The 14,645-nt window shown below is 32.1% G+C and overlaps 1 protein-coding gene across 3 annotated transcripts; it reads right to left on the bottom strand.

The window, feature by feature from the left end:
• Positions 1-12: 12 nt before the first annotated feature.
• Positions 13-13,978, bottom strand: pps (protein partner of snf). Of its 3 annotated transcripts, none has more exons than XM_068770084.1 (17): positions 13,552-13,978; positions 13,091-13,252; positions 10,864-12,649; positions 10,035-10,227; positions 9,276-9,512; positions 8,730-9,191; positions 6,890-7,225; positions 6,662-6,814; positions 6,291-6,412; positions 5,740-6,207; positions 5,056-5,321; positions 4,865-4,977; positions 4,462-4,670; positions 4,178-4,385; positions 2,929-3,094; positions 1,947-2,116; positions 13-995 (listed from the first exon to the last, which is right to left on the bottom strand). In XM_068770084.1, exons 1-17 carry the CDS (start codon positions 13,682-13,684, stop codon positions 837-839), a joined length of 5,343 nt encoding a protein of 1,780 aa, XP_068626185.1. In that variant the 5' UTR covers positions 13,685-13,978; the 3' UTR covers positions 13-836. The 3 variants fall into 3 exon arrangements, with proteins under 3 accessions (XP_068626185.1, XP_068626187.1, XP_068626186.1); XM_068770086.1 differs by having other exon boundaries at positions 4,865-4,974; XM_068770085.1 differs by having other exon boundaries at positions 6,890-7,222.
• Positions 13,979-14,645: the final 667 nt, after the last annotated feature.

Genomic DNA, 14,645 nt, shown 5'->3' with positions numbered 1-14,645 from the left:
TTTAGTTACATCTTAGTAATAAAACATTTTTTTGTATATTATCTTTTGCAAAAAAAATTTTCCTAAACAATACTTGTTTAACCTATATTTGTACATTATTTATTAGACTCATCTTGAACAATTTGAATATATACAAAGTCAATATTTTAAAATGATTGAATTGGTTCAAACAAAATGTTACTGTAACTTCCTTCAACAAACATGAGGATTTTCCTTATGATTGCACACAATTTCATAATTCAGTAAAATATGCTTTGCATGTTCAAAACACTTAAATAAAAAATTAAATAGTAAAATTCATAAGGTCAACATACACAATTAAAATAATTTTCCAGAGTTATCCTTTCTAATGATTAAAATAAATTCAATATATTTAATTATATATACATATAAAGGGTTTGCGATTTAAGGCGGATATGCAATATTTCATATGAATCAACACAATCTTGCTTAACAACAACCTTAACCATTTAATACTAAGTTGCACTCATTCAAGCTAATTGTCTAAAAATTAAGATTATGTACTTGGTGTAGCCACACCAATTAAAACATGTGCGTTAGAACCATTGGAGATGTGTAAAAACAATATGGAATATGTGAAAATAAGATTATTGTACTTGTAGTGGGGATTCCTAAGTGACATGCTATCTATTTTGTATATGTATCTTGTATGTATATGTATCTTGTATGTATATGTATCTGCGTGTATATGTGAATTTGAATTGATTTAATTTTACATAGTTGCACTAGGTTTAGGTTTGTGTTGATACACATGCGATATTTCGCAGTATCTTGAGAAATAGTGGCACCTCTGTGAGGTGCATTATGATCAACTATTATGGAGGCGGAAGAGTGCGCATGTCGACGTCGCCGGTCGTCTCCGTGCGCTGCTTGATAGTGGCTAGGATCTCTTGCAGGTTTGATGGCAGCGCGATGTCGGCCAGTGGGACGACGCTGGGGGGCGTCATTGGACGTGACGGCGAATATGCTTCGTCCTGAATGTAATCACATAAATATTTTTTAATTCCGTACAACACCAGGAGGTAAAAAAGATGATCATCGTTATGAATTACAACTCCGTTTATATATAATATTTAAAAAAACCCTTGGATATCTGAACGATTAGAAATAAATAAGAAATTATTCATGTGCTTATTTTTGAAAAATTAATTTAAATTTTGTTATTAAAAAAAAATCCAAAATTTTGTAGGAAATCATCCATTATTCCCACGGGTTCTAGCTGTTGTGTCACAATGTTTCAAAAAAAAATCATCTTGATTATTGTGGTTAAATATCAAGGCATATTAATTGATTTAAGAGTAATACTACTACTTACTATGTATGTACTGTACCTTTCTCTTTGCCTATGTTAACATTATAAACTATTTGCATTGACTTAATTAATAAAACATATTTGAGAAATATCTTTAATACTTTTATGTCAAAATAATAAAAAAAATATTTGTAACTTACAGAAAATAAACTTCTTACACTCCAAGACTAATAATCATTTTTAATTATGTTCTCATTCTAATGCTTTAAAGCACAAAGTTTATAGGTGTTTTTATATACTTTGACTTAGAAAAATGTTGTTTTACTATTATAGTCCAAAGTTCTTTAGTCTTTTTCTCTATAAGAGCCCTCACTAACTTGCATTAACAAAAATATGAAAAAATGAATAAAGCAATTAACTGATCCATTCTGGAGTTTTGCACTTAGCAACACAATTGTGATTAATTTTTATTTATATAGATTGTTATCAAGTGACAAAATGCCACACTGGCAAACCCTGAATAGATAAACAGATGACATTAAGTGTGTGGCTCAGTCATTAGACTCTGGTAGCAAGTGACTGCATTGTGATAGTCTGGTGTTCAATTATAAACTTCTTTTTAATTTTAAACCTATGTTTTGGAAGGTGCATGGAATGAAGCGATTACAATTACCTCCGTACTGATTGATGAGTCCGCCTGTGACATTTTCAGTATCTGTTGCTTCTGTTCTTCAATTTGTCTATTAAGCTCTTCCATTTTGCAGCGCAGGGAAGTGGCCGCAGGCGCAGAGCCGCTGCTCGTTGACGAACCCGGACTGTACGCTTCCTCTTCTTCAGCTGAAGCTTTATTACAATAATTTATAATTTTTTAATAATCATAATTATTAATACTCATCACAAAGTAACACCGCCAAAAAGTTCAATAAGCTGTGTTCAGGTCAACTTATTAAACTTTTTGACACCATTTTAACAGATCGCACTCATAATTTTTGTCACTGTACCTGTGTATTGAAAAAAATTATACGTAACCTACTTAAATTAAAATGATATACCAGTTTGTTAGGTATGCAGTTACATCCAGCTAATATAGAAACACATGACTAGGATTTTGAGATACTGGAAAATGAAAATTATTCACTATGCTGTATAAAAAAAGTATTTATAATAATTTCTTTGGCTCACTGCAGTGTCTAATGCAAACTTTTGAATTTTATTTAATAGCCATAAAATAACTCGCGAATTATTAGTGTTTAAAGTTTAATTACCTAATAAAATGTGATTTTAATTAAAATAATAGTGTGTTCAATAAATGGCTGACTGATGAAAAGTTTTCACAACTGGGTAATCCAGGAAAAACGTAAGTGAATGTTTTGTTCGCTCGTACTATTAACATAAATAATGTGAAATTATTAAACCACAGTTAATAAGAAATGAATCGTGAAATAAGTTTGATTGGAAAACTTGTGTTTTTCCTATATTTTATTTCAACTTTTATTTGTGGGTAGGAAGGTAGGACGGTAGGCTATTAATAATACTTTTAATTTTGTTTAAACATTTTTTTGACACCGATGCAGATGTGAGGACAAATTACTTTATGAAACATTTCTGATTAAACAACTTTTAAAATTGTATTTTGTTAAGTAAAAATTACAAACCTAAAGTAGCTGCAATTTTATCTTTGACTGATGTTGAAAGTGCCGGAGAAGTGTAAGTGACTGGAAGCGGCAATGGTGCACGTCGTTTCGGCGAAGAAGGGGGCGTGTAGGATCCTTTATTGCTCACTGGTGGGGTGTACGACCGCTTACGAGATTCCCGTACGACCTGCCGAATCGACAATTCAAAATCTCATTTCTGCCTATTACCCTTGCTTACATCAGGCCTTTATTATAAAACATTTTGATTAATTTATAAAACACATAAAACAATTGAGCCGGTTGAGAACCATAGTGATCCAAGTTACATAAAAGACGCTGAATATAGGTAGACTGGAATCTTAACAAACAAACTTATTTGTAGTGTTTTAATATTAAATCTGACTAGCATGTTTTGACGAACATGTCACTAAGGTATATTTCTCCGTATTATTGATATACCTTTTTTGTGGGGGCTCGCAAAACATCAACGAAAAACGAAAAAAATTTTAAAAATTGCCAAAATTAATCCAAATATAGATAAATGCACAACTATGCAAATTTGTTTTTAATAAATCAAAAATATTTTATTATATTTACACTTATTTCTCTATGTTTTTAAACAACATAAGATTATTTACATTGACTTATACCTCTAAACACAGCGGCAAGTGGCAGAGGACAAAAATTTATGGACTTACAAATTTCCAGAGTTAACATACTCCCAAAAAAGAAATAAAGGCCTGTCTTATATCTATCATAAATACTATAAGAAAAATGTTTTTTTTTTTATATCAAAATCACGGGCACAGCAATTTTGTTTAAATAGAAAGCTTGTAATAATATAACTCAGCAGTTATTCAACTACAGTTTGCAAATATTTTTGTCTTTTGTATTATCACTACAAATTCATTCACATTATTATATTTATGAAAATTAAACAGATCAGGATAGATGCAACATTCATGACATTAAAGATTAGGGATATTGATTTAGGGAAAAAGGATATAGGGTACAGGTAGAATACAGTTATATTTTTAAACAAATAAAAAAATATTTTTCAGTAAATCCTACTTGACTTAATAAAACAATGATGAGATAATAACTTTATTATTCTATATATACTCTGATTAAAGCTTTCCGGTGAGCAAAAATAAATGCAATTCTATATACAATAAAGCAACGCAAGACAAAATAAAACTAGTCAGGAAAATATTTTATTTACAAATTTAACCAGTGTCTATGACTAATATTCCACATGACCTCAACTGACCTTAGCAGAAATAATTTCTTTAGGAATATTTGCAGTTAATCTCTTTCTTCTTTGCCGAATAACTATAGCTATAAGCAGATGTGTTTTGACTTCTAGTCCCGGACCGTCAAGAGGGAGTAAAACAGGGGGTAAGGACGAATTTGCTGACAGAGGCACTATATAAAAGTCTTTTACGGTCGCAGTGTTTGACACTTTCACAACTCCCAATCTGAAGTAATAAAATCAATTAAGTTGACAGTAAAATTGTCACAAAACCAATTGAAACTATTCAAATATAAACGAACCTATTGCGACTACTAAGGTAACTGTACAGAGCAATGTATTGCATTTTTTCTTCATCATTTGCAGCTTGCAGCCGCAAAATAACAATATCTTTGTTCCCAGCTCTTTTCATTTTTAGAATATAATCCCAAACGGTTTCTGGGTTTATTCTACCAACAACGTCCAATTCTGCAGCAAGATCGTCTTCGATATCCACAGCATTTCCTGAAACCTGTTTTTAAATAAAATGAATTGGAAATGTTTATTGAATGACTCAACTGACATATTCAGACTTGTGGTTAAAGCTATTAACTCACTCAAGCTAACTCACTTAACAACTTAAGATGAACTTAATTTAACTGATGAAAAAGTAATCGAAGATTAGATTTCCTCATTATTTTATTGGGTAAGCAATATTTCATTTACCTCATGAGCAGCAACGTAAAATCTCGCCACATCAACCATATTAATACAGCCATTCCATACTATAGGTGCCGAGTTTTCAACTGTACTAGTAGGTTCTTGATCACTCTCTACTTCTGAAAAAAAATAATTTTAATCACATTAATCATGTTTTAATTCATTATGAAACTACTAACAATAAATTAATTAAATACCTGATACTTTTTCTTGTGTTGTTATATATGGCTCAGTGGGTATTATGCTGTTACTGATTGAGAAGGATTTTGACGGATCATATTCAACTTCACTGTAGTCGGGCATATCGTTTTTGTACCCATCCTCATAAACATCTTCTCTCGATTTCCTAAGATCTTCCTCAGAAAAAGCAGATGTTATCATTGGTTCATGTGGATCATATTCTGGATGACTTTCTTTTAATGTAGCTGATTTTGGCCTTTCTAGGGAATCTGAATCTGTCGAGCTATAAAATAAATAGTTATTGCATGATATACCATTTGTGTAAACCGAACGACCCGAAAAATTAAGACCGTAAATTTTATGAGAATAAATGACATTGTCTGGAATGCTTATATAAAGCTCAAGGTCACAAAGCGAGCAATGGGAAGAGTTATGATCGGAGTTTCGCTGCGAGATCGAATCAGAAATAATCGCCGATTTGCTCGTCTGCAGCTACAGTGGGCGGGGTTACATCGTTTGTGCAACCGGTGGCTGTTGGGTCTGAAAGTTTCTTGAATGGTGACCACGAGACCGATCGATAGACCTCTTGCTAAGTGAATCGACGATACAATTAAAATACCAGGAAATCGCTGGATGCGGGCAGCGCAAGATTGGTCATCGCGACAAAGAACAGAGGACATTACATTGTCAAGATTACTTACTCGTTTTTATTTTTACTGTAAGAATTTTCTTGCGACTTGGACCGCTGCTTAATCTTCTCGTCTGTGCTAAATCTCTGCTTGGACCGTGACCGTTGTCTGTGCCTGGAACGACCTGAAGAGCGGGAACGCTCGCGGCCACGTGATGGTGATCTGTCATTATCTTTACTACGTCTCTTTGATTTAATTCTGGATCGGGACCTGTATTTTGTATTTTCATTGGAATCGCTTTTATCTTTAATAGAATCGTCTCTCGATTGTGATCTTGATCTGCGCATTTTCTTTTCAGACTTGCGTGTGCGTTGTTCTTTATCTTTTTTGTCAGACCTTTTCTTCGATGATCGCGATTTTCTGCCTTCGGAATCTCTTTTGGATTCCCGCTTATTCTTATGACTCGATAATCCATTTTCTTTATCTTTCTTTTTGCTGCTACCATACTTTTTATGACTGGTGGATTCTGTTTTCTTTGGTCTAAAAAAAGATATATTAACAGTTGTGATTACAATAATACGGATTCACAACGAGGATTTATGGGAGTGTTATTACAAACTCACGTGTGTTTGGTGTCCCCAGCCGGTTGCTCATTTCCCATAGAATCATTGAGAGCCGTCACTAAATCCTCCACAGGCACATTGGGATCTAATTCTGTAGACACAGATTCTTTTGTTTCCATTACCTATTATGACAACAAATTTTAAAAATTAATATAAATTATTTAAAGGATATTTGTTGCCTAACATAGTATACTTGCTGAAAATAAATAACATTTAAACATTTTGTACATTAGAGCATTATAAAGTACGATCTAAAAAAGAAAAATAAACATGATTTGCACCAATACAACACAAATTTTATTTTATAATAGTAATTTAGCATTAATAGACAGGGATCTTAAGGTTTTTACAAGATACTTATAAATGTTTACCTCTTCTCCTTTATGTGTCTTGAGAACGTAAGTTTTACTTGCTGCTAAAAGATCTAATTCAGATTTTTTTATTAATTCAAGTTGATGCTTAGCTTCCTTATCTCGCCATTGTGCAAGTTCTTGGCTCGCTAATTCTTCTGGAGACAATCTTACCTGAATAACGTTTTAATACATTGTATTATAATTAATAACATTTGAAATAACAGGAAATGAAATAAGTACACTTACCAATTGTTGAGGTGTTATTGTACGATCGCATATCTTTTGCCACAGGGACAAATTTTTCCTATCCTTAATATTAAACATGAGAGATCTGTACTTCGCTTTATATTTCATTCCAACGTCGCGGAATAGTTCATGCAATTCAAACTCTGTATCAATTGCAAACTGCAGAATTTCCTCTTCAGAAAATTTCACCCCCGACGTTTCCGCCATTCTAATACTCATTTGCTCCTGCAAAGCTTTTTTCACATTGTCTCTTATTGGTTCAGCCGAGTTCAACCTCATCCTGCCTTCGGACACGTCCTTCCGACGCGGTGTCGACGGCAAAACTGAAGGCACCTGCTAATAGTTCGGTAACGTGAGCACGTTAAATTCAGCTTGTAATCAATGTGTAAATATTTCAAGGACACTGCTACATATACGTTTACGCGCTAATAAAACAAGTCGTTAGATCATCGGTCCCAAATTTAAATATAAATTAATATCCTTTTATAATAGAAAAAAATAAGATGCCAACTATAAAAAAATAACTAAATTCTGAGATGGTTAATAATGAATTTTATTTAATGAAAATTTTTCAACGTTACAATTAACATAGAATATTTAAAATTAATTTTACATCTATCGAAACTGCGCGCCACTTAAATCCACATTTATCATCATCATAATATCATGATTAGGATGGTCGCTACTAAGCATAAGCCTTCCCGCCCCATACAATTCATTTTAGCAGATTGAAAGCGGCCGGCATCCAGCTACTTGCGACGACCAACCTGTAACAACCCTTCTGTGTCTGCCGACCTTATACGTGGATGTCCTACGCTGAGCCTGCCGGTTCGTGGTCTCCATTTCAAAAACTCAAAGCTTCAGTTTTTATGTAATAATAAACATAATTGCCGAAATTAGCGTTTCTATTAACTTTAACTCTATAAGCAAATACGTCGTCTCGAAGCGAATACAAGAAATTAAAATTAACCGCTTATAACCTATGAACATTTAGGTAAGTAACAATTTTTTTTCATTGAAACAATGATTTACAAGTAAGACTAATATATACACCGGCCCAGCAATCACCATCACCTAAAGGTTTTACTATAGCACATAAAATGACATCATAAATTATAATGTTTATTTGAGTTGTTAATTTATGTCTTTAAAGATAAGGTTCATATTGCAATATTCGACGTCTATACAACACTCGAATCTTAAGTGGCTAATCTTCCGTAGTGGAATTTTTAACTATCAAGATTCTGTTTGGAAAATTTACTTCTTGCTCTCCTCCCTCAATTTTGAACATAATTATACAAATTCTATAAAATGTTATCGTCCATCTATATTTTATGAAAAAAAATAATTAAGCTACTTACTTAGTTGACATTATAGATTGTAAATCCATTCAAAGACATTTATGACAATTCTTATAATTTATTCATATAAGTTTATCTCTTATTGTATCATCTTTTAATATTTTTATATAAATAAATAAATTCCATTATCTGAGTACATTTTGAGTAGTGGAGAAATTATAATACTTTAAGCTACCAAAAGGACTAATACTGTAGTACATATAAATTGAATGATATGCCCAGAAAATTAATTATAAACTATTATTTGGTAATATTTTGAATACATAATAAGAAAAATCAGACTTCATTGTTATGGGAGAGGTAGATGTCCAGCAGTGGATGTCCTATGGCCGAAATTACTATATGCCCAATTACCCAACTTTGGCTTTATCTTCAATTATTAGTCTGCTCTTTGTAGTGTATTATTTTTAAAAAAAATAACACAAAATTGCCACCATACTTTGAATGCGTTCTGTAATAATAAAAACTTTTATACATACCTTATCAATGGAGGATTGGGATCTGCTTGTGGTACGCACTGTTTTGCGCGTTTCACTTGTCTTTGGTACAGCCGCAACACTTTGAGACTTGGGTGTTTCAAATGTATGCTGAAGTTGTGTGTTTGATTTAGGTGTACCAGGGGGTTTAGTCTGTGGAACAGGTTTGCTTTCTTCTTTTGGTGATGAAAGTGGTTTCATTACTTTATCTTTAGGATCTTGAACAGATTTTTGTTTTTGTTCAATAGACTTTTTAGGTATCTTTTCAAAGTTTAACATTGTTTGAATTTTATTACTGTCAGCCAGTGACTTCTTACGAGCAGGATTCGGTTTGATTGTGCTCAACGTTCCTGGACGCACAACTTCAAAAGTAGGATTTTTTTGTAACCACCATTTCAGATTCTCGGCAGTTGGGGCATTAGGCCCTGCAAGCAATCTTCCTGTCTTACGTTCATACACAATGACCTTAAAACACACAGTTTATAAGTTACATATTAGTTGTGCAATTATTTGAGGCTATAAATTAACTATAAATTAAAGTGACTGTACCCTTGATTCTGATTTTAATTTATCAGAAACTTTCCCTGTCTCATCAGTTTTTGATGGTCCTTGACTGCCTAGTGAATCCTGTGCATGTTTTAGTATGCACGCATCACTGCAATAAATACTGCTGGCACGAGCTGATTTCTTACAAACTATACAGTTTGTTTTTGATCCTAACTCTTTAGCAAGGATAGATGTTTGTGGTTTTATTTCCAGGTTTTCAACATTTTTTGCAGCAGCACCCTATTCACAAAAAATAATCCATTTTTTTTAAATTCATTTCAAAATCAGAATTAACAAGCTTTAGTAATATGTTATGCAACTAAATTTGCTTTTAAATACTTACCCTATTGTTTAAAGATTTATAGTTTAATTGATAATAAACCAATTTTAGTAATTTTATAGAGTAAAGTCAATTTCCTCATCTAGGTGACCACTCTTTTGCCACTTTGCTACCAATCTAATACTAATCTATTTGTTCAAGGTGGCAACATTGGATCTTTCAAAACATCAAGCACAATATAGTACAAGTGCCTTCTCTATTAATTTATATACTACTACTGACCTGCAGTTTACTTATTAAAAAATTTCTCACAATATATTTTTTTTGCAAATGAAAAGTGATATTTCTATCTTATTTAAACAATTTCAATATTACTAGTTTTAATTTCCAGTTCTAAGTGACACTCAGTAATATGAATACAGTGATTTTTTTAATCTTAGTATTATACCAATTAAGAGTATAATTTATAGTTTAGTAATTACCTTATTAAGATTCTTATTATGAGTTTTAGTGCTTTTAACACAATTGGGACATCTCCACTCTATACCTTGTTCTTCCATTTGTTGGCCCATAGCCTTTGTAATATTAACACACTTGCCATGGAACCAATCTTCACAGCTGTCACAGCATATCATAAAACGGTTGTTGTGTGGTTGCTTACAAATACACCAAAGCCTGGAAATAAATTATACTATCAAGCAAAATCAAACAAACAGCCTGAAATGAAACTGATATATACATCTGTCATATTCAGCCTTTGTGTGTCTTGACTTAAAAGTGAGGTTTCATTCTTTAATGTGTATGTAATGTCAGTCAAACTTTTTTATCAATTTTTTTATTATGACATAGTACAAAAATATTTTGGTGCTATTGTGTCCAATAAATAACCTTTTAAAACAATCTTGAAAAATTAAAAAATATGTTTCACTAAAATTTAACACTTGGTTTTTAACAAAGTTTCCTAGTTATATATTGATAAAAGAAATTCCTGAGCACGACAAATAAAAAATTGCATACTCATCAGTCACAGAGATATCTTTTTTAATAATCTCAATGATCAAATCAAACAAATTCAATGATAAATTGACATGCACATGATTTAAACACAAAACTAGAGCTGTCAATTAAATGTAAAAATATTAAACAAAATTACAGCACACAATGTGGTATACATATACATACTAAACAAACATTGATTTTTTACTACAAATAACATTTTTACCTAATTTTATTAGTTATTAGCCAATCTATGACATTAATTATACATCATTTGTTTAAATAATAATAAAAGGGATACAATTGTACATTTACCTGTTAGGATCATCTTCAGAGTTCCAACTTTCCTGAGATTCAGCAGAAGTTTTCTCAACAATTGGAGCTTGCACAGGCAGTTCTTGTTTTTTCACTGTCAACTTTTTATTGACATATTGTTTTGAGACTTGCTGCAACACAGGTTCATGTGATATGATAGGAGAAAGTGGTGCAGGTGCTGGCGCTGGTGTTGCAGCAATAGCTGCTGTGGATTCCACTTGACTTTTGCGTTTAGAGGCTCTAGTAGCAGGTGCTTCTATGGGTGGTAAAGTAATAACTCTCCCATCTCGTCGTACTATCTCTATTGGATCTTTTCTGGGCAATATACTCTTCATTACTTTAGATGGAGTTTGTAAAGTAGAGTCATTAGATATTGATGGCTGTTGAGAAATAGCAGAGACTGGCAGTTGTGTTTTCGACATAGTGTCAACTTTACCCAGTACTTGTTTGTCAATAACTTCTTGCAAATTTTCTGAGCTTTCTACCAACTGTGCCACATGCATTAACAAATCTTCAGTCAAACCCTCTTCTTCAGGTTGCAGTCCAGCCAGCAAATCTAAAGTGGGTGATAATGGTCCTGTCAGCCCAGGACTGTTGATTACATTTGTACTTGAAGATATACTAGGTTGAATCTTCATAGGCATAGGTATTGTAGCTGGCTCTTGTAAAATTTGAGCTAAGCTTACATCATCTAACTGGGGCATAGTATCAAAATTCTTGATAGATTTATCAGTAGACCTGTCATTCTTACTATTTTGTTTTAAATAAGTTTTTTGAGCAGGACCTTTTAGTTTCTCAGAATTTTCTGAAAGTTTGTTGTCATCCACTAATTTTGTTTCAGTTGTTTCAAGTGGTTTTGAAATAACATTTGCTTTTTTATTGGCAGTATGTACATCTTTATCTGGTTTAAGCAAGTTTTTATTATCTGTAGAAACTCTTCTGATTACATCAGGAGTTGAAAATAAAGATGTCATATCAGACAGTAAAGCAGTAACATGAGCAGGCGTTTTCTTCTCTTTTTTCTGTCCCTTTTGTAATTGTTTCGAAGCTATCTTAGTCTGATCATTACTGGGGGTTGTGTTAATAGGACTTTCTAAAGACGAACTTTCCTTGTTAGATAAATGTGATAAACTGAGCTCTTTTTTTTCTAGTTCTGCATTTTTCTGGAGTTTTTCACGGAAATCTCTTCTTACTATGCTCCTACTCACTTTAGTTTTTGGTGTGGTTTTAATGTCTAACCTGGTTTCTTTTAATGATTGAGAACTCTTTAAAATTCTTGGCTTAATTTTACTTCTTTTCAATTTTAGTGAAAGTGACCTATCCTTAGTTTCCTTATAATCAGAATCAGAATCTCTGTCAGGTGCACTCTCACTAGAAGAGCTAGTTGATGATGAATCTGTGTTTTCTTCAATTTTTTTTTCTATCTCCAATTTCTTTTCCACTTCTCTGTGTTTTGGCTTGGTTATGACAGGTAAAGGTTTATTTAAAATATCATTGCCTTTTAGTATCACTGATGCTTCAGTAGGGTTTATTATTATCTTTTTACCTTTCGGTATAATTTGTTGTTCCAGTATTGTAATCTTTTTAGTATTGTGAATAGGTTTTGGTGGAGGTGTGCGAGTTATTTCAATAACTGGATCGTCAAATGTAGTAAAAGCTTCATTCTTTTGTGGCACTACCTGACTTGGTGAAGTAAGAGGTGTATAGCAATGATCATTGTGAAAACCCACAAGACTATTTTCTCTAGTCTCAATTCTTAAAGATTGTAACATTTCTGCACCACTATCTGAAAATAGAAATTTTTGTATTAAAATACTTTATTTGCTGAAATTTCTCTTTTGTTTAAGATAATAATTAACTTTGTGATGCCAATGTTTGAAGCTGAAGGAAATGAAAGGAATAATCTGTCCACACCTTTTATATTAAGGTAATAATTTTATTGAAGACATTACATTAAATAACAGAAAAAAATTACCTTATTAAATATTACCTCTTTAGCATACTTTTGATTTAAATATTTAATATTTTTCATCATAAGTATTTAATGGGTCTTCCATAGTCATTGAATTTAAGAGCCACTAATATCTATTAGGTTTCTTAGTTGAAAAAAATATTTTTTATAATTATTAACACAAATGCTCTTTGGCGACATTTTAATTTATATTTGGCATTGAAGTTTTAATAATTAAAACTAAAAATAATTAAAAAATAGGGGCCGCCTCTTTACCATATTTTATTATACTGTTTGGTTCATCACAATAACTGTCAACAGACAGGGTGACATGCGGTATCTTATCATCTTCATTCTCGGAGTCAGTTGCATCATCAGGTCTCCCTTCATGACCAACACGAACCACACTTATTCCAGCTGCTTGTGATCCATCACTCCCTATATAAAAAAAATAATAGAAAGTGAACTTTAAATAATATTCTTGAACAAAAAATCTGAAGTAGCTCTAATTTGATTCATAATTATGTTTAACCACTAGCCTAGAGATGAATGTATGTTAAACAATCTTTTAAATAAAATATTTGAGAATAAATTTTAATGTTTATGCCAACATTGTTTACTTTTGTTTCTTATTATTTCAAGAAAATGTAATAATTCTCATAGTATTATTTAATAACTTCTATAATTTTCCTCAGAGATTATAAAGAACATAGCTTTAATTATGGAAATATACTTACCCATTAGTGTACCCAACAACTTTTGATCTACAGATAGAGATCCATCCTTGTTGACAATAACAACAACAGACCCATCAGATTTTGATGAAGGTCCATTAAGATCCGTATAGTTTGTTATTACTGTATTTGCCATTTTTCGTAACAATTCATGCCACTATATTTTTAAAACTCCTCTATTTTTAGCCACTTAGAACACAAGCATCGCGTCTAACTATAAACATGCTTGACGCCATTTTGAAATAGGACAAGCAACAAAAAGGCGCCGAGATTGGAGCTAGCGCTACTAAGTAATAAGGATTATAGGGATTCAAAGGTTTGCTGAAATCATAAATAGTTACTAAAAAGTATCCAACCAATAGGTTTACCGATCAACAGTTTACTTTATTCAAATATTTATTGCACCATTGAAACAAAACACTTAATACCAACGTTCATCATTGAGACAGACAATACAATAACAAAATTGCCAGTTGATAAATCCAACTTTATTCAAATTCAAATTCAAAAATTGTTTTATTATATAAGATCATAACAATTATTTATAAAAGTCAGCTTAAAATTAGGTTTACGTTAGTTCGGAACGCGCCGCTGACTGAACAGAACTAAGAAGAAACTGCGAAGAAAAGTGGGGTTTGTAATTTTTAATGATAGTATCAACAATTTCGAGCCTCAAATATAGAGCAATTTATTTCCAAATATCTTTGTCGAGAACATTGTCTGAAATAGATTAATATGCCTTTTGGCAGAACTTATACTTAACAAATTTCTTAAATTTGCTTTGTGGTAAATTTACCGCGTCGTTTGGTAGTTTGTTATAAAATCGTATAAATTGACCTATGAATGAATGTGACACTTTATATTAGCCTAGTAGCAGGCACAGCAAGTTTATTTTTGTTCCTAAGATTAAGCTGACGGAGGGTATTTTCCTTAAATTTACTATGATTTTTGTGTACAAAAATTAGGTTGTAAATATATTGTGAGTTTCTTAGTGACTCCTGCGGACCCATCATATTGATAGCTCGAATAGCTCGTTTCTGGAGCTCAAACTAGAATCTATTTCCGAGGCACTGCCTCAGAGCAATAGACCGTAGGAC

This window comes from Battus philenor, unplaced genomic scaffold (assembly GCF_028537555.1).
Source record: "Battus philenor isolate CCGP_79_NKW_IND1 unplaced genomic scaffold, ilBatPhil1.0.hap1 SCAF_3, whole genome shotgun sequence".
Taxonomy (NCBI): Eukaryota; Metazoa; Arthropoda; class Insecta; order Lepidoptera; family Papilionidae; genus Battus; species Battus philenor.
Note: the sequence above shows the minus strand (reverse complement) of the source record. Positions and strands in the feature narration are given on the sequence as shown.